Source organism: Chaetomium tenue (assembly GCF_020726465.1).
Source record: "Chaetomium tenue strain MPI-SDFR-AT-0079 chromosome Unknown F5144scaffold_6, whole genome shotgun sequence".
Lineage (NCBI taxonomy): Eukaryota > Fungi > Ascomycota > Sordariomycetes > Sordariales > Chaetomiaceae > Chaetomium > Chaetomium tenue.
Window position 1 is genome coordinate 4323379 of NW_027117334.1, and position 21611 is coordinate 4344989.

General features: G+C 55.0%; 8 protein-coding genes across 8 annotated transcripts; 1 reads left to right on the forward strand and 7 right to left on the reverse strand.

Moving 5' to 3' along the window:
• Nucleotides 1-173: 173 nt before the first annotated feature.
• On the reverse strand, nucleotides 174-2194 carry F5144DRAFT_377100 (uncharacterized protein). The gene is made up of 3 exons (XM_066784559.1): nucleotides 1913-2194; nucleotides 1377-1779; nucleotides 174-1274 (listed from the first exon to the last, which is right to left on the reverse strand). Exons 1-3 carry the CDS (start codon nucleotides 2060-2062, stop codon nucleotides 229-231), a joined length of 1599 nt encoding a protein of 532 aa, XP_066640685.1. The 5' UTR covers nucleotides 2063-2194; the 3' UTR covers nucleotides 174-228.
• A 645-nt stretch (nucleotides 2195-2839) lies between these two features.
• Nucleotides 2840-3573, reverse strand: F5144DRAFT_584887 (uncharacterized protein). The gene is made up of 3 exons (XM_066789654.1): nucleotides 3124-3573; nucleotides 2963-3064; nucleotides 2840-2901 (listed from the first exon to the last, which is right to left on the reverse strand). Exon 1 carries the CDS (start codon nucleotides 3519-3521, stop codon nucleotides 3285-3287), a length of 237 nt encoding a protein of 78 aa, XP_066640686.1. The 5' UTR covers nucleotides 3522-3573; the 3' UTR covers nucleotides 2840-2901; nucleotides 2963-3064; nucleotides 3124-3284.
• A 2811-nt stretch (nucleotides 3574-6384) lies between these two features.
• On the forward strand, nucleotides 6385-8738 carry F5144DRAFT_377142 (uncharacterized protein). The gene is made up of 2 exons (XM_066784560.1): nucleotides 6385-7986; nucleotides 8047-8738. The coding sequence occupies exons 1-2, from the start codon at nucleotides 6472-6474 to the stop codon at nucleotides 8338-8340; spliced, it is 1809 nt and encodes a 602-aa protein (XP_066640687.1). The 5' UTR covers nucleotides 6385-6471; the 3' UTR covers nucleotides 8341-8738.
• Nucleotides 8717-9781, reverse strand: F5144DRAFT_495733 (uncharacterized protein; the record flags this gene model as incomplete). Its single annotated transcript, XM_066786115.1, has 2 exons — nucleotides 8717-9302; nucleotides 9363-9781. 2 exons carry the CDS (start codon nucleotides 9779-9781, stop codon nucleotides 8717-8719), a joined length of 1005 nt encoding a protein of 334 aa, XP_066640688.1.
• A 140-nt stretch (nucleotides 9782-9921) lies between these two features.
• F5144DRAFT_377147 (uncharacterized protein) lies at nucleotides 9922-12252 on the reverse strand. The gene is made up of 2 exons (XM_066784561.1): nucleotides 11912-12252; nucleotides 9922-11841 (listed from the first exon to the last, which is right to left on the reverse strand). The coding sequence occupies exons 1-2, from the start codon at nucleotides 12090-12092 to the stop codon at nucleotides 10148-10150; spliced, it is 1875 nt and encodes a 624-aa protein (XP_066640689.1). The 5' UTR covers nucleotides 12093-12252; the 3' UTR covers nucleotides 9922-10147.
• Nucleotides 12253-12977: 725 nt separating this feature from the next.
• On the reverse strand, nucleotides 12978-13241 carry F5144DRAFT_497790 (uncharacterized protein; the record flags this gene model as incomplete). The annotated part of the gene is made up of 1 exon (XM_066786226.1): nucleotides 12978-13241. A coding segment is annotated over one exon (264 nt), but the record flags the coding sequence as incomplete, so codon positions are not given.
• A 5701-nt stretch (nucleotides 13242-18942) lies between these two features.
• F5144DRAFT_377177 (uncharacterized protein) lies at nucleotides 18943-20035 on the reverse strand. Its single transcript, XM_066784562.1, has 2 exons — nucleotides 19410-20035; nucleotides 18943-19344 (listed from the first exon to the last, which is right to left on the reverse strand). Exons 1-2 carry the CDS (start codon nucleotides 19809-19811, stop codon nucleotides 18982-18984), a joined length of 765 nt encoding a protein of 254 aa, XP_066640691.1. The 5' UTR covers nucleotides 19812-20035; the 3' UTR covers nucleotides 18943-18981.
• On the reverse strand, nucleotides 19845-21452 carry F5144DRAFT_497283 (uncharacterized protein; the record flags this gene model as incomplete). The annotated part of the gene is made up of 5 exons (XM_066786194.1): nucleotides 19845-20177; nucleotides 20240-20546; nucleotides 20622-20766; nucleotides 20858-21178; nucleotides 21359-21452. The coding sequence occupies 5 exons, from the start codon at nucleotides 21450-21452 to the stop codon at nucleotides 19845-19847; spliced, it is 1200 nt and encodes a 399-aa protein (XP_066640692.1).
• Nucleotides 21453-21611: the final 159 nt, after the last annotated feature.

Consider the following 21611-nt stretch of genomic DNA (forward strand, 5'->3'; position numbering starts at 1 on the left):
CCGAGCGTTGCGTAACCTTGATTTTTTAGATTCCGAAGCAGATATGATGGCCGTTGACCGGATGTGTGCTAATGGTACATACATCAATCTACGTAGTCTAGATAGAGACGGCCAGTAGAAGCGTGAGGTTCAAGTTCCGTCCAACTATATACATGTGCATCCATCCAAACGCCTTCCCCTCGAACGCCTCCTCCATCCCGCTCCATTTTTGCCCTTCCCTCCCTTACCTTACCCAATCGACAAAGCTTGAAATACAACACGTAAAGCACCCTCGATATCCCCCCCGGCCTTCGAAAGGCGCACCATCATCGACTTCACCTTGGACGCGCGGGCTTGGTTTGCCACGGTCTGGCTGGTGCGCTCCACTCGCAACAGCAGTTTCTGGAAATTCCGGATCTGCAGCCGCAAGAGCACGCGGATCATGTGCACCTGTTCTTCGTCGGAATACTGGTTTCGGAACTCGTCCGAGAACATTAGGGGGTTGCAGGCGGCCGCGTTGGCTGCACGACCGGAGGAGCTGCAAAAGAGTTGGGCCGGCAACGGCCCGGAACCAACCGCGGCAACCGAGGGCGGCGGCCCAGAATGGAGAGAATGATGTGATGAGTGAGAATCGGGCGACTGTGACGATGCTGAGTGGCTGCTGGAGTCGCTGTTTTGGCCGGTCAGGATGGCGCTCGCGCTCTTGACGCGCTTGTGGATGCACTCAAACATCTCGGTCAGGCGGTCGCAGAGGATGAGGCGGACCGTGTGGATGGTGGAGAGATCAAGGCACTTTGGGCAGTCGAGCGGTTTGCAACACTGAAAGACGAGCCATTTCTGGAGCTGCAGAACCTGGTCCAGGGACATGGTCGTGATATGGAACTCGTCGTCGTCCAGCTGCTGCACAACGCGGACGAGATCGCTCAGACAGGAGCACGGTGGTGAACCTGACCTATTCGGGTTGGACTGGGGTGCGACACCCGATAGGGCCCAGGATTGGGTCGGAGATAGCGGGCCAGGATCGAGGGCGAGCATGCTGGGTAGTTCCTGGGCGGTCGTTTCGGGGGCCGTTCGGGACTGGGCCTGTGTGACAGTGCACTTGGCTTGGGCGGTCAGGGCGCTAGATAAGTAGGAGCCCAGGGCGTCGTACGGTCCCTGTTGGGGTGACTTGTTCGGCTGATAGCCCGAACTTTCACTGGTTCCGCTATGGATGGAAACCACGCTCGGTCGAGATTCGACAGGGGCACCGTCTTGGCCAAGATCGTCTATATCGATGTCCAGCCCGTCAATGACGTCTGCAACCGCGGCAGTTGTCAGTTTTGCTGCCCAGGCCTGGCCCGCCTGGTCCACTGGGCCCGCCTGGTCCACCAGGTCCACCGCCCCCAGGGGAAACTCACAGTCGAAGAAGTCGCCCTCCAGCGTATCAACGCGGGCCGGAATTGTCGGACTTGGGACACCCACCTGCGCCTGCTGCTGCTGCTGCTGTTGCTGTTGCTGTTGCTGTGATTGCTGCTGATGTTGCTGTTGTTGTTGCTGCTGCTGTTGCGGCTGCTGCGGCCGAGATGAGGGATCTAGGGCCGGACCGTCCCCCCCATCACCCGATGAGGTGGATTCGCGGGAGGGATCGCCCTGCTGGGGAGACACTTCGGGAAGCTTCTGCCACTCGAGTCTGGACGAACTGGTGGGCCGTGACGGATGGGTGCGGTGGTCGTCCTGGCCTCCGCTATTCCCGGGAAAGACGCACTCGACCAATCTGGCTCTGCACCGATCACAGTTGCGGGGGCTGCCAGTGCACCGTAGCTACGAGGGCCGAAGCGTAATCGTTAGATGGTGCCCAGCCCAGTGAGTGACAGTGACGCCGAGGATGTTGTGGGTTGGGAAGTTTGTGGGTGTTTCGGGTGACAAATGGGAGGATTACCTAGAATGGACTTACCTTTTTCGTCTGACACGCGACACAGGCTGGGCGTCGGGTCGGGCGGACTCGATTTTTCACACCGTTGGGGCCCGCGTTGCGTCGCACGACCTGCTCCATCCCTCCTCCCGCCTCATTTTGGGCTCCTGAAGTCCGGAGTGTAATAAACATGATGTGCGTGTGCCGACGCGACCGTGACTTTCTCAGTCCCGTTCCCGACTGGCAGGCGAGCAGAAATGGAAAAAGAGCCGGCTGGTGACTGGAAGTGTGAGGGTAACCGTGACACACACCTCGAGCAGCCAGAGCAAAAGCAAGAACCAAGAACTGCAACTGGAACTGAACCGTTTCTTGAATCCTGCAGGCAGCCAGCAAGACGTCGTCGCTAGCACTGTCTCACATGCCCCGCCCCTACACCGTGACAGGATTTAGGGCTGGATGGGGGTTTTAACAATTTGGTTGGGGGCGGCGAAAATAAGCCGGATGAATTTAAATGTAGAGGTACGGCGACCCAGGTCCCGATTCCGTCATCGCCGAGTGTCGAAGCAAGCGCCCTTGGTTCGATCGACAGATGAGTATGAGGGTGCAGGCGGGGAGGGGCTCGAGGGGGGGGCTCGACGGGGGGGTCGAGGGGTTAGCGAGGTGTGTGGAAGGCTTGGAAGGGTGTGTGAAGTGTGAAGGTACCAGAGGGTGTGCGAAAAGTGTGGAAAGAGTGCGGAACGTGCCCTGTTGGCGGCCGCCCCGCTCTTGTACGAGGGCACCCACTTGGCACCCCGGATATGGCCGCGCGCCCGGCCTTGCCTTGAGCCAGCATGCTTGTCAATGCTGCGTGTCCACTCTTGCCTTCCTTTGTGGGGCGCGCGGGGCATGCAGCCTCGAGGCAGATAAATGAAACCGGCTGCGCCTTTCGGCCAATGATTTGCTTAAAAACTACCGAGGCTTCACAGGCTCTGTCAGGTGCCACAGTGCTGCAGGAACCCCTTATTGCCGATAACGGCGTTAGTGACCAAAGAGTATTTAGTGGCCTGTTCGCATGATGAGAAAATCTGTAGAGTGCTGACCAGGGCTTTCCAGTCCGAGATGCGGCCTAGACACTGCCCAGGTGCAGCCCAGGTGCAGTCCAGGTGCAGTCCAGGTGCTGCCCAGTTGCTGCCTCTAAGCCCCTTTTTACACTATGTGACTAATTTCCGTCTAAGGTTTGTATGTTACCTACCTACATACTAACATTGAAGTAGGGAACTAGTGTACTGTTGTCGTATTGCCGACGGCGCTTTTACTCGGGGTTTAACTCGGGTCATCGGCGTGACTAAAGGATGGAGCCAAGCTCGATGCAATCCTTCTCCGGCGGGAGCTCCCGCTCGTCCCTACTAACTCCGGCTTTCCAACCTTCCAACCGCTAGTTCTCGGCCCGGCCTTGGCTCATCTTCCGGCATTCAAGTTGCTCCGAGCTGTAAAGACCTTCCTTTCGAGGAAGGCGGAGCTGGCGAGCACATTCGTTTAGCGGCGGGCGAAGCTTGCGAGATTGCGGATTACTCACACCCAAAGCTGGGGATACATTTACTAGAATAACAACACCGAGTACGGTTGCCCCAGAGGATGACGTATTCAGCTTATCATACTGTGTAAGAGCCATTGAACTGGGGCGTGGAGCCACTGTTGTAGTGTACTTAGGCTTATAATCCCTGACCAGAGGGATCGATCCGGTTCGCCTTGGCATCCATCGCCTTCCTTTCCCAGATCTTTACACGTGCCAGTCACGCCATCTATATAAACTACCATTGGCCCCCCCGGTCGTGGAATTAACGGCATGTATGCAGTGAGTTCAACTGGTTACAACGACTCTCCCCTGATGATGCATGACCCCCTGACCGAGACACTTGTGATGACAAATATGAAATCTGTTACAACTTAGAGGGTTGTCGTTGTTCCTTGGATTTTGTGGCTGCTGCTGAAGTTGGGCTTTGCTGACAAATTGTCTCTCTGTATTGACGGCCACATGTATGTTGCTGTGTGTAGCTGTGTCCTTGAGGTGTTTCAGAATTCTTTATTCATCTGCTATACCAGGATTGGCGTCTTGAGCGCCGTGTTCAGTGACCCTTCGTCCGAGGTAATGTTTACAATCGCTTGACATCCACAAAGCAAGACATTTAGCGAGGCATAGTCAAGTCCAGTCCGCTGCGCATTGATGCGCGCCCACCATCCCTCTCAGAACCTTAAATCCAGAACCATAGGCCCGTGGTCGTGGGCCCATAACTTTATGAAAATCACAGGGATAATGACACATGCTGACGTTTGTTGGTGATGGGTGACACAAGTTGACGAATGGACGGTTGTGGCCGAGAACTAGCGGTGGACCGATGGTCATAAGTCAAAGGTGTGAACAGCGTCGCCAAGTGCGTTGCTGACCCCATCCATCGCACTCGGATCACTGTCGGTTTCCGGAACCCGATTGTAGCCCTCCATTTGTGTCAGACTGGCCCATTACAAATTGTTGAGCAAAGGATGTTCCACAGCTCGTACCCCACAGTGTCCCCTGAGATGAGATTTTGGTTGACAATCCCTGAAAGTTATCAACGTTCTTTCAAAACTGGAGGGACTTTGGTGCGCCGGTGTAAGTTCTGCTCTACTACTGCTTCCCTCAAAATGGTTACTCGCAGTTGCAGTACTTGCACTTTGAACAAAGCTACCGAGGCGATGGGCCAGCACAGCCAGGATCCAAAATATGATGGTGGATTCATCATCCCTGGGATGTTAGATCCTCTCTTTCTTACGTTATCATCCTGTGCAGAGTCCGGTATCCGTCAATGTTAACCGAGACTAGGCATGTTTACTTTTCACGTATCCGGAACAGTGCAGCGTATTGTCTTCCAGATTGTGCTTAACTTTCGACCACCGCACGTGGCATCTCTATTGCTTCAAGAGCCTTTGGTCCTTGGGTGGATTTAATAATGATGGGAACGGGTCTGAATGAAATTGAGCGATTCAAGACAAACTTTGTTTTACCTATCAGCTCTAAATCTACTACGGAATGTTGAAAGAACCCTGGGTCATCTAAAAACCTACCTATGGATCTTGTTAGAAGGGTGGCTGCACGTGAGGTAGCTTGCATTATTTAAAGCCCGAGAGGAGGAGGACGGTTTGTATACGACGATGACATTGTGTTTATTGAGAAGACAAATGAATTTCATATCGCATATATAGTTCTCGATTTAAACTGTTCATCTGCAGGCATAGTATGCAAATTTTCGAAGCAAGAATTGTAATATCAATTGGCTAACTACCCCGTATTCGGGGTCAGAGTCAAAGTTGTCTCTCTTCACCTCGAACGAACAAATGGGGAAGATTCAAGAAAGAAAGGATATAGTTAGCTTAGTTCCACGCCAAAATCAACACTTCAATTCTAGAGTGTTAAGAACAGGTCTGGAGGGCGCTATTAGAGATTTACTATCGAAACTTATATTGACTTAATGTGACGAACCTACTTCAGGATCCTATCCTGTTAGGGTTCAGCTTCGTTGAAGGTAATCTCTCGAGGATGCTTAGGTTCGGTGCAGCCAAGGGGTGCACAACAATAGACTTGTCTCAACAGTAGGCTTGTGAGCTTGTAGCGAACTGTAGTTGTGATTGCTAACTGGAGAACTCCCAGAGCTCTCCAGAACGAGTGACTATATACTTGTCTACTTCCATGGTGCTCAGTGTGCTCAGTCTCCCCAGATACTGATCACACTGATCACTTAGACCAGTTCGCGCTTCCTGATTGGTGACCCAATTGTGGTGCTCAGTGTGCTCAGTCTTCTTAGCGGCTGAGCTCACTGATCACCCTTCCGTCCTCCGGATTGGTCCGCTGAATAACTGGCTCGGGGCGTCCCGCGCTCCCGAGGTTCCACCTGTTGGCATATTCGTGACACTTAAAGTGCAATACAAATCTGTGGAAACTAGTGCGCACGTATCGTCATTAATATATTGCCTAAAAGCCCGCCTTACGGATAGCATAACATTACAAGCTTGGGCTACCGCCCACGTTCGTAGCAGTGAAGGGTATACAGCTAATGTAATGCTTCCAGTTAGCACAGTTAGCAGCAGGACGGCTTAACAGTCACTTGATCGCCCAATCCAAAATGAGTCACCTAAGTAACGAAGCGATGGAGGGGAGGAATCGGTGTGGCATCAAGGAGTTGGCATACTGTCTTGTGATCGTCGAGTAAGCATCATGATGAATGAGGGGAGATATAGGATTCGTTCTTTGTCTCTGTGTACGTCCTAATAACTCTAGATTATTGGCTTGGAATGGAAAATGGTCAAGGACTTTTATTAAAAGTAGACGCGATTAACGCGTGATGAAGGTGAGACATGCCCCATTCTCAACTCAGCGGTGTAAACTTGAGCCAGCCACTTTGCCACCGATCTTCGGCAGTTGGGGGCGGATTGACGTGGCTGCATTTGCACCCAACGCAGCGGCACAGGACCCTTCATTAGGTACATGTAGCTTGCACCACTCACGCACATCTGGCCGATCATGGTCCCGGAACCTCGACGCCATCTACCCTACCTTTGAAAGTTACGAAGCAACATCCTTATCCGATATGATACCCTCCAAATCGCTTGCTCAACTTGATGGGGGGCCCCAAGCGCCCTACGGAAGCTCGGTCTGGTCCATTCTGCAAAACGGCATCGACGCCAACCCGGACCGGGCTGCGTTGATTTCGGTACAACAGCCGCCAGACCACTTGGAGCATCTTGTTGGGCCAGGTCCGGTTCAGTCGCCGGCGATGCGCGGCCCAGACGAGATCCTCACCTGGTCGTATGCCCAGATGAGACGCGGCGCCGCCCGTCTCGCGACAGTTTTGGCGCGCCACGGTGTGCCGCCGCACTCGACGCTGCTCAGCTTCATCCCCCACAGCGCCGAATGGGCGCTGTTGCTCTGGGTATCTGCCGTGAGATGCCTCACTGTCGTCAGCCAGATGCCACAAGCCCTCCGGCTGCCAGAAAAAACGGCGGAGCTCCGCACCTGCTTTGCTCTGATGCCTGCTGTCATTGTCGTGCAAGACGAAGCAGCCGCCCAACTTGTCGACGAGACCAAGGCGGCTACCCAACCAGCCCGCACGAGTAACGACACCACCCCCCCTTTCCTAGGCCTGTGTCTATCGCGCCTGAGCGAGCCGCGGCGCGGGTGGGTCAGCCTGGCAGATGTCGCAGAGATGTCCTTTACCGACAGCGAGAGCGCCATAGACCCACCCGAGGTGGATGACCGTCTTGACCGCGTGGCGCAGATCTTCTTTACGAGCGGTTCGTCCGGGACGCCCAAAGGCGTGCCTAAGACAGTTAAGAACCTTGCCGCATGCACAGCAACTATGGCAGACCCTCGACCTGGCTCCACCGCTGGGGTCATTATTGGGGGCAATTTCGCCGCTCTGGCATCGACGATGCCGTATGTTTTCTGGAATAGCGGCAATACCGCCGTCCTGCCCAGCTCCGACTTCTCGTGGGGCGCTGTCATCCGCGCCATCGAGATTTGTCGCATCACTGATATCAGTATGATGCGAACGCAGCTCAGCCTCTTGTTAGAGAACCGTGATTTCTCTCTTGAGAAGGTCACTTCCTTGCGGCGGATTGTCCTTGGTGGGGAGGTCATCACCAATGACTTTTTGAGCAGGGCACGGGAGCTGCTCCCCGGCCCCGTCGTCGTGTCTGGATTCGGCATGTCTGAAGTGGCAGGCTTATTTGGGTGGCCCGGTGGTGTCCCCGACCCCATCCCCAACTACAACGGCGTCGTGTCGTGTGGGAAGCCGATGCCTGGAGCCAGGATTAGAGTCGTCAATGAGAAGGGACTTGTCGCTGCGCTCGGTGAAGCGGGAGAGATGCACGTTGGCACCGAGGGCACCGTCGAACGGTATATGCACACGCAGCCAGGGGGGAAGAGCGACACCTTCTATGAGGATGAGTTTGGTCCGTGGTTTACGACAGGCGACATTGCTGTGCTCGACCAGGCGGGATGTGTATACATCGTGGGCCGCAAGAAAGAACTCATCAGGAATGTGACCGGAATCCTTCAACCACACATGATAGAGTCCTGCCTCAGCGCGGCGTTCAATGTCCAGGTAAATTTGTACCCACGCTTAGTGTTTCCTCACCATAACGAATGCTGATCATGTCACAAGACCTGGGTGATCGCACTTGCCTCTCCGATAAACGGCGATGTGCCCTACCCCATTGTCGAGCGGCTCCCCGAAGGGGTTAGTTCGGGCGATATGAGGGAGCATTTTATCAATGCTGTAGGGTCCAGCTATTCCCTAGGGACAATCTTGACACTTGAACAGCTCGGCATGAAGAGCTGGCCCTTGACGGCTACCGGGAAAGTCTTTAAGCGGGAGTTGGAGCGTGCGGCAATGGAATGTATGCGTAAAGACCCGCAACTCGGGCTGGCTTCGTACGCCATTGCGTCGAGCTATTAATTCATATAGCTACTGTGATACAATGAGTAACAACCCCGCAAGCGACTATCGAGGGCCTAGGTGTGGATGAAGGTAGCAAAGGGGATATTATCGAAAATGTTTCTGCACCCCACGCAAACCTCGACAGTCCATAATATCGAGCCGAGATCAGAGTGTCTACTACAGTGTCCAAAGTCGAGAAAGGCAGGTGGCGAACTAAATTTGCGCTCCCTGCCTTCCAGTTTCTTTCCTTGTGTTTTCTTGTTTCTTTTCGACTTCTTCCTCTTTCTTGTTTTTCCTTTTTTTTTTTTCACCCTCTTTTCTTGATTCCATGTTTCCCTTTCTAGTTCGGCTATTTTGGTCAGAAGGTGCGACCTTCTCAACACTGCCCCTAACTCTAGACATCACCCCCCTTGCCCATCTCCTCCTCACAAAGTTGCATCACCACCCCCCCAGCCGCCCTCACCCCATCCGCCGCCGCCACCACAACCTGCTTCATCATCTGATGGGTATCGCCCGCCACAAAGCACCCCCTGAGACTGGTCTGCAAGATCATAGGATCGACCACCACGACCTCCCCCTCGGGCGTCCCCGTCTTGGTTTCTAGCCCCAGCTGCGCGATCAGCGCGTGCCCGCGGCTGCGCGTCGCGGGCCGGTGGAAGAGCATCCCCAGCGTGGTAGGGTCGCCGGTGGCAAACTCAAGCGTTATTCCGGCTGCGCCGGGGCCGTTGTTGATAAGGCGCGTGATGGGGCGCGTGTCAGTTTCGATGTCGCTAGCCGTGGAGAGGAGATTTGCCAGCGCTGTTTGGGTGGGTTCGTCATCGGAAGGGATGGGACCGTTGGTGAAGATTGTAAGGGGCTTGTTGGATTTGTTGAGGGATCGGAGCATGATGGCGAGGTGGGCGTAGGCTGGGTTTGGGAAAGTTAACATGGCGATCGGCGACGAGGAGTGCTCGTAGCCGTCGCAGAAGGGACATTGGTAACTGTGAGAGAAGGTTGGTCAGGTCGTGAGAAAGTAAGAGTTAGAATCAACGTCGTTTTACATGTGTTCTGGCCAGTTATCCTTATATCCCTCCAGATCTGTTGGGAGTATGTCTTCGGTTCCCGTTGCAAGAATGAGCTTCCGTCCCCGGAAAGTTTGGCGGGAGTCGTCCGTCACTTCGAATCCTTTATATCCTGGTATGATTTCCGTCTTCGCGACTGTAACCACCTTGCTCTTCATGAACGAAGCTTGCTCGGAGTAGGTGTGCTGGATCTGCTGTCGTGCAATGCCACGGAACTCATCTGGATGAGCGCCGTCGCGTGAAAGGAAGCTGTGCATGGCTTGAGTCCCTTGATTGCGGTAGTCACCAGAGTCAAAAAGAATCGAGGTTCGTCGCACGCGTGCCAGTGCCAAAGCCGCGGATAGGCCAGCAGGACCGCCGCCGATGATAAGGGCATCGTAAACTTTGAGAGTAGCCATGGCGTCGTTGCTGTGTGTGGGGAGAATAAGGAACAATAGTAGGTTTAGAGAGCAAGACAAAGACACCATAATATGCGACCAAGGGCATGAAATTGCAAGCTAACGGCGGTGCGATGCCCGATTCTTATTTACATAGAGTATATGTACGGCTAGTTACCGGGCAGTTTCCATCTTTTAGGCTTGCGCCAAGGACGTTGTGAATGTGTCCGAGTTATGCATTCGCATCACGATTGGATGCTGCCAACCTGACTCGAAGTCGGAGACATTCTGCAAAGTTTCCGGATATTCGTTACTGCAGCAGCCTATGACGGTACAATGATACGAATCTCGACCATCAAACACCAAGAAACCCTTCGGCACTTGTCATCAGATCCACCGCTTCTTGATCAAGTCAGCCGCCTTTTCGGCCACCGCATACACAGTCCCCTGCAACCCGCCAGCCGGAATGATGGGCATAATACTCGCATCAACAATCCGCAGGTTGCGAACACCGTACACCTCGAGATCGGGCGAGACGCACCCGCCTAGCTTCTCCGGCATCATTGCACATGTGCACGACGGGTGGGCCAGCGTCGGCCGGAGGAGGGCATGGTTCGTCGTCAGCTCGGTCAGGATCTCGTCGTCAGTCTGGAACTGAGGGCCGGGCACCACCTCGGACGGCCCGAGGCGCGCCAGCGCGGAGCTCTGCCAAAAGACGCGTAGGCGCCGGAAGATTGCCACTACGTTCTCGCTATCGACTGGATTCATGAAAGTGTTGTAAGTGACGATAGGTAGCCCATTAGGGTCGGTCGGGTTGAGTGTGACAGTGCCGCGGGATAGTGGTTTGTACAGCGACGCCGCGGAACCACCACTGCCGCTCACAGCCCACATGGTGATGGCAGATGACGAGCTGTTGAGTTGACCAGCCAGCACGGCCCGCTGCGCTTCGAAACCGCGGACCAACGCGACGGATGCTCCGTAGGAATGTGGAAGGTACGCTGCTGACTTCTGTGCTAAGAGCCGTGAAACGAGGTCTGCCGCCGCCAGCGGCGATTCAAGCTGAGGCCGGCTGAAGTAAAGGATTGTAGTGGCGGTGGAAGCAGCGATAGGCCCTGTCTTGTTGCTGAAATACTCGTCCCACACGGTGGCGTTATACGTCGCATTCTTCATAATGGTATCCGGGTTTGGGAACGACTGGTTCGCCAGGGAATAGGTAATGAAGATGGTTGGGTGGTCTTGGTAATTTGCCCCTACTGCCGGCATGTCCTTCTTCACCTTGACTCCAGCAGTCTTGAGCACGGCAGCCGGGCCGATTCCACTCGCCTGAAGCAGCTGAGGTGTCATCAGAGCCCCAGCGGCGAGGATCACTTCCTTCTTTGCGTAGATATCGTGTGTCGTATTATCAAGCCGTGAGAGGATTCGTATTCCATTTGCCGTTAGCTGCTTCCCAGGCGTAAAGAGGATCTCGGTTGCGGTGTGACCCCGAAGCAGGTGCAGATTCATACGTGTGGTATTTACTGTATCGTAATAGGCTTTCCGTGCCGTCGACCGTGTCATATCCCGCGCGTCGATATTGGTTGGGTTCCAAAACGCACCAGTTGTGACTCCCAAATTCGACCCTCTACCCGTGATAATATTGAGTTCGCTTTGGAAGGCATTCCAAAAGGTTGCTACGTCAGGGTATTGGAAGTCGGGGATGTGTAGATGCAACGGACCGTTGCCGTAGGCCGACGCATCCCAGGTAATATTCCATTGTGTGGTGGCCTCTGAGGAGGGAGGTATAAAGGTGGTGCTTTTGAGGAAGTAGGGGAACAAACCGTCCCACCCCCAGCCCGGGTTGCCGAGCGCCTCCCAGCCATCGTAATCGGCTTTGCTTCCGCGGTTATAGCCCATGCCGTTGACGATGGAACCACCGCCAACCACGGCTGCGGCGGCTACCGAGTAAGTCAAATTCCCAAGTTTCTGGTCGGGGGCGGATGGAACCCGCATTAGAACGCTCGTATCAAGAGCGTTCCCGTGGTAAGGGATGATGGCCTCGGGCTTGTTGTCAAAGTCGCCTCGCTCGATCACGAGCACAGAGGCTTTCATCGAGGTTTAATGTCAATTAAACCATGTACCAACGAAGGTGCGGACCCAAAGGGGATGACATACTGTCGGGGTCTTCCGTTAATCGATTAGCAACAACCAATCCCGATATGCCTCCACCAACAATGATAAAGTCGTATGTCCCATCGCCGTACGAGGGTTGTCCGTTCTCTGCAAAGTCGGCCGTAGCTGAGCTACCGGCAAGAATACTTGTCAGGTAAATGGCTGTCACGGCGTTGGTGTGCATGAGGAGCGGTCTTCTGGAGGGACCGAATAGGTCTGTCGCTGACGGCACTTCGAGTTCAAACCATTGAAGAAGAGCGAGCTTGGGGTTTCATGCTACCATCTCTGGACAGGGCCTAGTAAACTGTTCTGCCGGCGGCGGTTACAAAAACCCTCATCGAGCAAGCCATTGATTAACAAGGCTCAGTGTGAACCACGCAGTTCGACGAGCCGTCCCGGATTTATACGGTACGGCTGCTAATTGGACTGAGGGTATGATGGAACTACTGCATTATGCGGAGTGGTTGAAGTCTAGACCTAATCAGACCAGCGAAGGGCATTTCATAGTACAAAATCCCGGTACAAGCCTCGCGGGCCCCGGAAATCCTTAGTATTATGAGGTAACCTATCTGCGGGTGAATGAATCCAGCCGTCGATCTGACGAATGATTTGAGGAACCGTGTCAACCACTATCAATATCTATCTCTATTTTTGGCGGGCTCCTCGGATTTCCTCGGACATCTCTGCTTGGCATGCCGGTAGCGCAAATTGTTCGCCACCTCCCTTTCTCGACTTTGGACACTGGAGTAGACACTCTGATCTCCTCGGCTCGATATCATGGACTGTGGAGATTTGCATGGAAGCATCTTCGATAATATCTCCATTATCACTTTCATGCACACCTCGGCCCTCTATAATAGTCGCTTGCGAGGTAGTGGTCTGGGCCTGGCCGCTCTTTGTTATCGATGTTGCCTCCAAAAACCCTATTGTTGGAGGTCTTAGCTTTAGTTCCGGTTGAAGAATATCTACCATTTAGTCCTATTCACTATTAGACAGGGTTTACTTCCGATTTCTATCTAGGTTATACAGCTAGCTTTGGTACTGACCTAGGCGCTACCTCGTCATCGCTCTAGATATTATCCGCAGAGGTCTGCAGCACATCGACCACTTGAGTCCGGAATGCTTGCTGCAATTTCAAGTCTTCCTTGGTATCATTGTCCACATCGAACTGCCCTTTAAGGCACTTTAAGACAATATCTCGAAACCTATCACCCATCTTTCCGCCCAAACGCTTTTCAGCGTGCTGGACGAGATACTTTTGGATAGCGTATGGGTCCTTGGCTTTCACAAAACCGGACTTTTCGAGGGTCAGAACAGGTTTCCAAAGCCCTGCACTGTATTAGTGGACACTGAGACGCAGGTACGGACGCTATAGCGCTGGTGTATTTCTTATACATTCCCCGCGGCTGTTTAGTCAATGAAGGGACCCTAGGAACGTCCTTGAATTTCGGCCTCAAAAGTCCCAAAGCTTGCGTTGATCGAAAGCTCTCGCAAAGCCCTATCTAGCCACACCACGTGCACCGACGCGCAATCCGCAGCGCGGCCGCAGTAGGCGTGGAAAGAAGGGCGATCCGGGACACGCAGTCGCCCTGGAAATCTCTATCGCCCACGCACGGACCCACGAGCTACCCGACCCACCCACAGTTACCCAGACGATCACGCCCCCCTGAACCCCTGAGTGGAGGCGGGATGGCCGGCCCTACTGCCCCAGTCCAAAGGGGAAGAAGTGGGCTAGAGCAGTCCCGACACTTGCCCCCCACCCTCCGACATAGAGGTTATCAAGAAGATGGTTGACGAGCTGGTGGGACTAGCAGACCCCGAGAAGAAAGGGACAGCCAGAGGCATGGGACAGGACCTGCTAGCAGCCGTCCGGAAGGTGCACAACGCGTCTCAGTCACAGACTGGAAACATCTCGCTTGCCAACCTCCGCAAGGTGGTGGCCGAGGAAATGAAGGCAGCCGTCAACGGAACCGGAGCCCAGGACAGAGGATCCTGGGCCGCAGTGGCCGCTCATGGAGCTGCCCCCTCTCAGCCGCAGCCTAACACGCCGACAAAGATAGTGCCGACCCGCATAAACAAGGAGATTCTAGTCAGAGGCAGAGGAATGCCAGCCGATCTCGCCAAACGCACCCCGCAAGAAACCATACAGGCCATCAACCGGGTGTCTATCAAGAAGGGAGCAGTTGCGGCCCGAAGGCTCCCCAGCGGCGATACAATCGTCACATTCCAGAACGCAGGCGCGAGAGATTGGCACTCGATGAACACCAACTGGATCAAGGAGGCTTTCGGAGAGCAGGCCGAGGAGAGCAAGAGAACCTTTGCAGTCCTGCTAAAGGGCGTGTGGAAGAAGGACCTCCAGGGGGTCACCGAGGAGGAATTCGGGAAACAAACAGGCCTCCACACAGTCGATAAAGTGAAGGTCAGAGTGCCGAGACACAGGGAGGCGACCCGGGCAACAGTGCTGGTTGCTTTAACCTCCCAGGAGGAAGCACGCAAGGCGTGCGACGAGGGAGTGATCTGGAAGGCTCAACTACTGGACTGCGAGCCTTACTGGGCTGCCCTCAGCCCAACACAGTGCTACAAGTGCTGGAAGTGCGGACACACACAACATCATTGCAAGGCTACCCCATTGTGCCCGCGCTGCGGGACGAAAGCCCATGGAGAGGGCTGCAGGGACGGCGAGAACCAGTGCCCTACTTACAAAAACGAAATTCCGCTCCGATGCCCGGCCTGCGGAGGAAGGCATCCGGCGTGGTCAGGAGAGTGCCCGGAGAAGTCGAGGACCCTCGCCAAGGCCAAGGAGGCCTACCAGTTCCGGCCACGGACTTATGAGACCGCAGCGGCGAACTCTGCCAGCACGGCCCCTACGAGCGCTCCCGCGTTTAACTTCGAGGGCGAGGAGAGGGACGACGACAGCTATCAGGTGGTAGGCAGGAAGAGGTTGAGAGGAAGACCGACGAATGCGGCTGCGGCCTAACGTCAGGCTCTCTTAGACCCCCAGCAGACCAGGATCAACTTCGAGGCTCCGAGGGTGCAGTTCGCAAACCCGGTAGTCAACGGTGTCTACACCGCCGCTCCGCCGCCCCGGGCGCCCGAACCGGCTACCGGACCAACGCCTGCCGTCGCCGCCAACCCTGCGGTCACTGCTACTCCGAACCAACGCGACCCCGAGGGGGACACTACGATGGACTCGATCACCGTCGCAGGCGATGGAAATTAAAATTTTACTCTGGAACACCGAAGGAATCAAGCAAACACTGGAAGAGTTGCTGGAAGAGGCCAAATACGACCTCTTGGCTGTGCAAGAACCGTGGATTAATAAGGCGACGAAGTCTACATACTGCCCCCGGAGCAGCAGATACCACCTGGTACACAAACTCGAGGGGCGGGCAGCGATATATGTAAGCAAAAGATTTGAAATCAGGCAGTGGGACTCCGAAGCCACGGAGAATTGGTGCCGCGTGTGGTTTCCAGAGGCGGACCTCGGAAGGGAAGACCCCGGATTCGAGCTTTGGTCCATATACAACCCTCCCGGCGGCGAGAACGTACCGAGAGCCCTGCAAGGGCGGCCAAGGCCAAGCCACCCGGTGGTTCTGGCAGGAGACTTCAACCTAAAGAACCCACTGTGGGACAAGTTCGGACGCTACGATAGGAAATCGGAAGACCTACTGCAGCTGGGTTCCTTGTGGGACCTCACCATTAGAACTCCAAGGGGGGCGACAACGCGAGCTCCCCAGGGGCGGCAGCGAGGCCGCCCGTCAACCATCGACCACTTCTAGACTTCGGAAAACCTCCAAACAGTATACTACGGGGAAGAATGCCGTGGAAAGTCAGACCACTACCCACAAGTGCTCGAGGTCGGGGAAGGGCATGGGCCGAGACCAACCCAACCGGATGGCTGGGCCTGGAAGAAGATGGACAGGGAGAGGGTGAAGGCTGAATCAGAGCTGCTATGCAAGGCCATGGGACTTACAGACCCGGGACCGGACGGGCTGCTGGCCAGGACCCGAACAGTCGAGGGTCTTGATAAAGCTTTCGGCAGCCTGGTCGAGTGGCTCACCTGGGTCGCGGGGGAAAGCACTCCAAGGAGGAAGGCGAGCTGTGGCTACAGCTCTCCTTGGTGGACAGTGGAAGTGCAGCAGGCCGCCCGGAAGGCCAGGAAAGCCGAGAGGCTGGCGAAGGAGACGCGGGCAGAGTACTGCTGGGAGGAGCTCGGCGAAAGGCTCAAGGACCTTGCCAGAACAACGCGCGAAGCACGGACGAGGGCTTGGAGGAACAACCTGCAGGAAGCAAGCGAGGCAAAGAAGCCCGATCAGATGTGGAGCTTGGAAAGATGGGCCAGGCTACGGAGCTTTTTGCCGCCGGAACCACCGAGACTACCGGCATTCAAGGACTCGTCCGGGCAGGTAACGGCCGAAACGCACGACCAGAAGGCTAGCGCACTGGCCGAGAGGTTCTTCCCGGATCCACCGGCCAACCTAACGGACGTGGAAGATCAAACCTTTTTGGGCAGCTGGAACCCGGGCTTCGGCGTTGTACAAGCAGTGACGCCGACCGAGATCACGGAAGCGATAGGAAGAGCAAGCCCCTGGAAGGCGCCAGGCGAGGATTTGCTCCCGATGGGCCTTCTGAAGGCGTGCGGAGCACCGTTAGCTGAAGTGCTGGCCCTTCTGGCGACAAGGTGTCTGGAGCTAGGATGGTTCCCGAACCGTTTCAAGAGGGCGAAGACTGTAGTACTACCGAAACCAGGAAAGGCTCCGCCGGTGTATCAGACCCCGGGGGGATACAGGCCCATTGCTCTGCTGCCAACCCTAGGGAAGGTAATAGAGTCAGTGGTCGCCAGGAAGGTCACTCAAACTGCAGAAGTCAACGGCCTCTTACCAGATGAACAAATGGGGAACAGAGCACACCGCTCCACAGAGCTGGCTGTCCGGCTAGTAGTAGCCCAGGTCCAGGAGGCGTGGAGACAGAAGGGTGCGGCGTCCCTATTGCAACTGGACATCTCAGGAGCCTTTGACACGGTCAACCACACCCGACTGCTAGCAACTTTGCGAGAAATGGGCTACCCGAGGTGGCTGGTCCTCTGGACGAGAGACTGGTTGACTGGTCGAGAGGCCACCCTTCTTTTCGACGGCAAGACGGCGGCACCGACGGCAATTCGGGCAGGGGTCCCCCAAGGCTCACCCCTTTCCCCTGTTCTCTTCATCCTCTATATTTCCTCATTATACAAGCAGCTAAAAGACGAGCACCCTCACTTGGCTATAACGGGGTTTGCGGATGACACCAACCTCCTGGTATTTGGTCGAAACCCCGAGGCCAATGTCCGGCAACTGGAGGCGGCGTGGGAAACATGCATGCGATGGGCGGACAGTCGGGGGATGAAGTTCGCCCCGGAAAAGAGCGAACTGATCCATTTCAACAAGGGACGACGGCAGTGGACAAACCAGCTGGAACTCACTAACCCAGGGGGAGGCACCAGCCCCGTCAGACCGAAGGAGTCTGCCAGGTTCCTGGGAGTCTGGCTGGACCGGAAGCTCAACTGGAAACCCCACCTTGCGGCGGTGGAGAAGAAGCTGAGGACCCAGAGCTATGCCCTGTCGAGGCTAGCGGCATCGACGTGGGGACTGGGTCTAGCCAAAGCGCGAGAAGTGTACACAAAGTGCATCCGGTCAGCGCTGGCCTATGGCGCATCGTCGTTCCACATTCCCACGGATGTGGGAGGCGAACCGGTGAAGAAAGGCATCACCAAGGCCCTCGGGAAGGCCCAGAACAAGAGCCTGAGGATTGTGGCGGGAGCCTTTAAGTCTACCCCCATCCGTAACCTCGAGACAGAGACGTGGGTACCACCGTTGGACTTATACCTAAACAAACGGCTTGCAGATTTCGAAAACCGACTCCAACAACCCGATCTGGACGACGGCCAAGGCGGCAAAAAGACGGCGGGGAGCGTTATCCTTACCGCCTGCCGCAAGATACAGCAGAGACTCAGCTCGAGGAGGGGCAACAGGGGCCGACCGCGAACCTTGAGACCTCAAGGGCCCACGGCGGTAGAGAGAGCCGCGGGCACGATCATGCGCTGGACGGGGGGAACCATAGACACGGACAAGGCAGTAGAAGAGGCCTGGAGAGCGAGGTGGTTAAAGGAACGGGACGGCAGAGCAATCACCAGGCCGGCGGACGACTTTGACCATCAGCGGGAGACGCTATTCCGGAACGAAACCCTAAGGAGGCATGACGGTCTCGGCAAGGCGAAAAGCTCACTGCTCATTCAAATCCGGACGGGAGCAATAGGCTTACGGGACTACTTGTTTACACGGGAAGTCCCGGAGGTTCTGACGCCTGCCTGCGAGTGTGGCGAGGGACGAGAGACTGCCGAACACCTGGTAGTGTGGTGTTTGGCTCCACCGTTGACTCGAAGATGGGAGAGAACTGGAATTCGGACACGACGGGACTTTTACTCAGTTCTACACGGTATCAATCCCACGACTGCACGGCTTGCGAGGAGGATCCTCGACTGGCTGATGGACTCGGGGAGGCTGCCGATGTACAGCTTGGCCAGGAGGCTTGAGCTGGGAACGGCGGCCTGAAGCGCCCCCGTTCGGAGGCCAGGAGGCCTCCTCTCTTTGTATACGTAGACTCACCAGAACGCATCGTTCCTTGATTGTTGGTAGGGGTTTTTCACCCGGCCCGGGAGGGCACGGTTTTCCTGTACACTAAATAGCAGAGGGTCCGGCACGCCCTAGGGCATAGCGGAGTATGAATAATATACATTCCCCGCGGCTGTATGAACTTTCTCTTATAAACAAAATACATTAGTAGCACCCTCGAAATAGACGAAACTATACCATTAAACATTCTTCATATCATCAAGTGTATTAATTGTAATACCACCTGGGGATTCTATCTATCTATGTAGGTATCTAATGTCCTCACTAAAGCTAACCGGTAAGCTCTCTAAAGTGAATGCAACGCCATACTACCCAGCAAACAAATAAATGAAACCCCTTTCCCCTTAACCAGAGAGCCGGGGTCCAACGAAACAAGCCCGAGTCCAATAGATATAGCATCCCGCATCAGCTCTTCTCTGGGCTACTAATAATATTCCAGCCCATGTCGAGCATTAACTGCTCCACCTCCAACGAAGTCGGAACCATGCTATTAGAGCGAGCACTATCGGGCAAGCCCTCCCATAGCCACCATGCCGCCAACGAAGAATCCTGGAGGCCGATGATGGCAGATTGATCTCGTTCACCAGGGGGCGAAGCGTCTTTGTTTAGTTGGAGCACTAGGCACTGAGCCAGGCTTGTATATAGCCGTGCTACCGACGTGGTAGGGAGCTGCTGGGCGGTTTTCTCTAGGTGTTCCGGTATGGCTTTTACTTGTAAGGTAGCTTCGGCTGCCTCGTGGGGTGGCAAGATAGTATTCTTCCTAATGGCCTAAGAGCCAGAAGAAATGTCAATTCTGATAATAGATAGAGCTTTGGGCTTGGAGACCGACTTACATCGACAACCTCTGCAACAGCATGGCAAATCATGATGAATTGGTTGTTGTGAAACCCCAGTCCCAAGTCGGTCAAGACCGGGTCCGTTAACACAATGTCGAGTGTTCGAGTTGCCACTTTAGCCGCCTTGGAGTAGACAGCCCGAGATTGTGGCGATGTCGCAGCGGCATTTAATGTTTCTAATTCACGCCTAGCTTGAGCGTTGAGCACAAGGATGCCGTGGTCCATGTAAAAGGCCAACAACGGCAAGTAGGCGCTCGAAGGCGACGCATCGGGCGCGCACCGTACACCGCGAACGTGTTCCAAGGTTTCGAGCCATCGCGTATGCCAGCTAGAGGCGGACAACTGTGTCGTATCCCTGTCTCTCCATTCCTCAAGCGCATTTAGCTGTTGCGTGTTCATTTTACCCAATTAGTAGCTGAGCGACGCTTTACGCTATCTTGCTGACGGACATCTTGAAGAGGACAGACGTACCAGGATGCCTCTCGTCTCCACGATACCACTGACAATGCGGTCGTAGGGGTTCGTCATGGGTTTCTGCCACCAGTGGAACGCGCCAGGTGATATCTCATTCCAAGAGACGCCCAGCCGGCGCCCGTGGACAACCCCAAAGCTCTGATCGGCGATGAAGATGCAGAACCAGGTCCGCTCAAAGTTGCGGCGAAAGCGTTCCTTTAGGTCGTCAGCCGCCGTGGGAATGGACGCGGCGAGGTAATTGTCGATACGGCCGGGGTCGTAGATGGCTAACTCTCTTGCTAGCTGAGCAGCCTTTCCCAAACATGTTCGTCAACATAAGGCTTTGTCATGATCTAACGAGGGCTTTCTCTTACATGGCTGAGATGCAGTGAGGAAGGGTCGCTGGAATATCTCGTGCGCATGGGTGCCCAGTATTGCATTAGGACGATAGCCTGAATGATCTCCACGCCTCTTACCGAAACGGCAATGGACCATTTCATGTTCGCCTCGGCCAACGACAACAACGCTGCATGTATGACTCGATCTCGAGGTCGCGAAGAGACGGCGCAGCCCAAGCAGCATATGGCGGAGAAAAGCGTGAAGGACGAAGCATAAACGTGTTCGGGGGTGTGAAGTTCTGGATCTAGCAACCACAGGAGAGGGTTACGAACTGTAAAGAAGCTTGACAACCGTGCCCGTCAATGATCTAGTGCTCTTTGATACGAAAGTAGTGGATCCAGAAAGCATCCCACATACAGATTGAATAGATAGTTGACGTCAGCCTCGTCAATCAGGCGGGCAGCCACGGGATCGCAAGCACTTGATTCTAGCTTGAATATGCTCTCGACGGACTGAAGGGACAAGACCTGCCAGTCCTTCTGCAACTTGGGACTTTGGGGTCCTGAAAGCGTCCAGATGCATTAGCTGAAGTGTATCGGTAGACAAGGCAGGGGCTGAATGAAGGATTTAAGATAACGCATATCGATAATTACCAAAGTATCCAAGAAATGGACAGTCGGCGGAAGCTGGGCTAACCGAAGATCCGACAAGGTCACCACAAGAATATAGAGGAGATTGCGACGGTGATGCGAGCATCTGAGGCGCTGAATCAATATCGCTGTCTCCACTGACAGCTGCGACAGCAGATGCGAGAATGTCGAGAGGAGACACGGTGGACGGTTGGGCTTTGGGCTCGGAAGCATGGCTGCAGCGTGGAGAACAGGGACCGTCGGGCAAAGAAACGTTCTCTGTCGTAGCAGATTCGGAGACGCGCGATACCAAGTCGTTCAGAGCACCGGGTTGGGTGGACGGACCTGGAAACGAAGCTGCAGTGGCCGAGTCTAAAATTGCCTTAACTACCTGGTCGCCCACCGGACTCTCGCTGATGCGCAACAAAAGCTTCTCGACCGTGTCTGGCTTGCTGGTGGAGGGTTAGTGACGGACCCGAAGAAGTTGCTGAGTCTGCGACGGTCTGGAGGAATCATGAATCTTACTTGGTGCTTCCCGGCTTACGCCCACGATAGGAGGTGGACGGATAACTACACGGTTGCTGCTGCGCTGCGCAGCGCGAGCTTGAATCACCCCCATCCCGTCATAGTCAGCACATAGGGCCTCCCTTTAATACATGTAGTAATTACTCCTTAGATGTGTAGATGCTGGGGTTCCTCACCATGGATCCAGGCGATCACATCGCTGCCTCGCTGAACGGCAGCTAAAGCACGCCGTGCGATGACGGGCGGCCGCTGC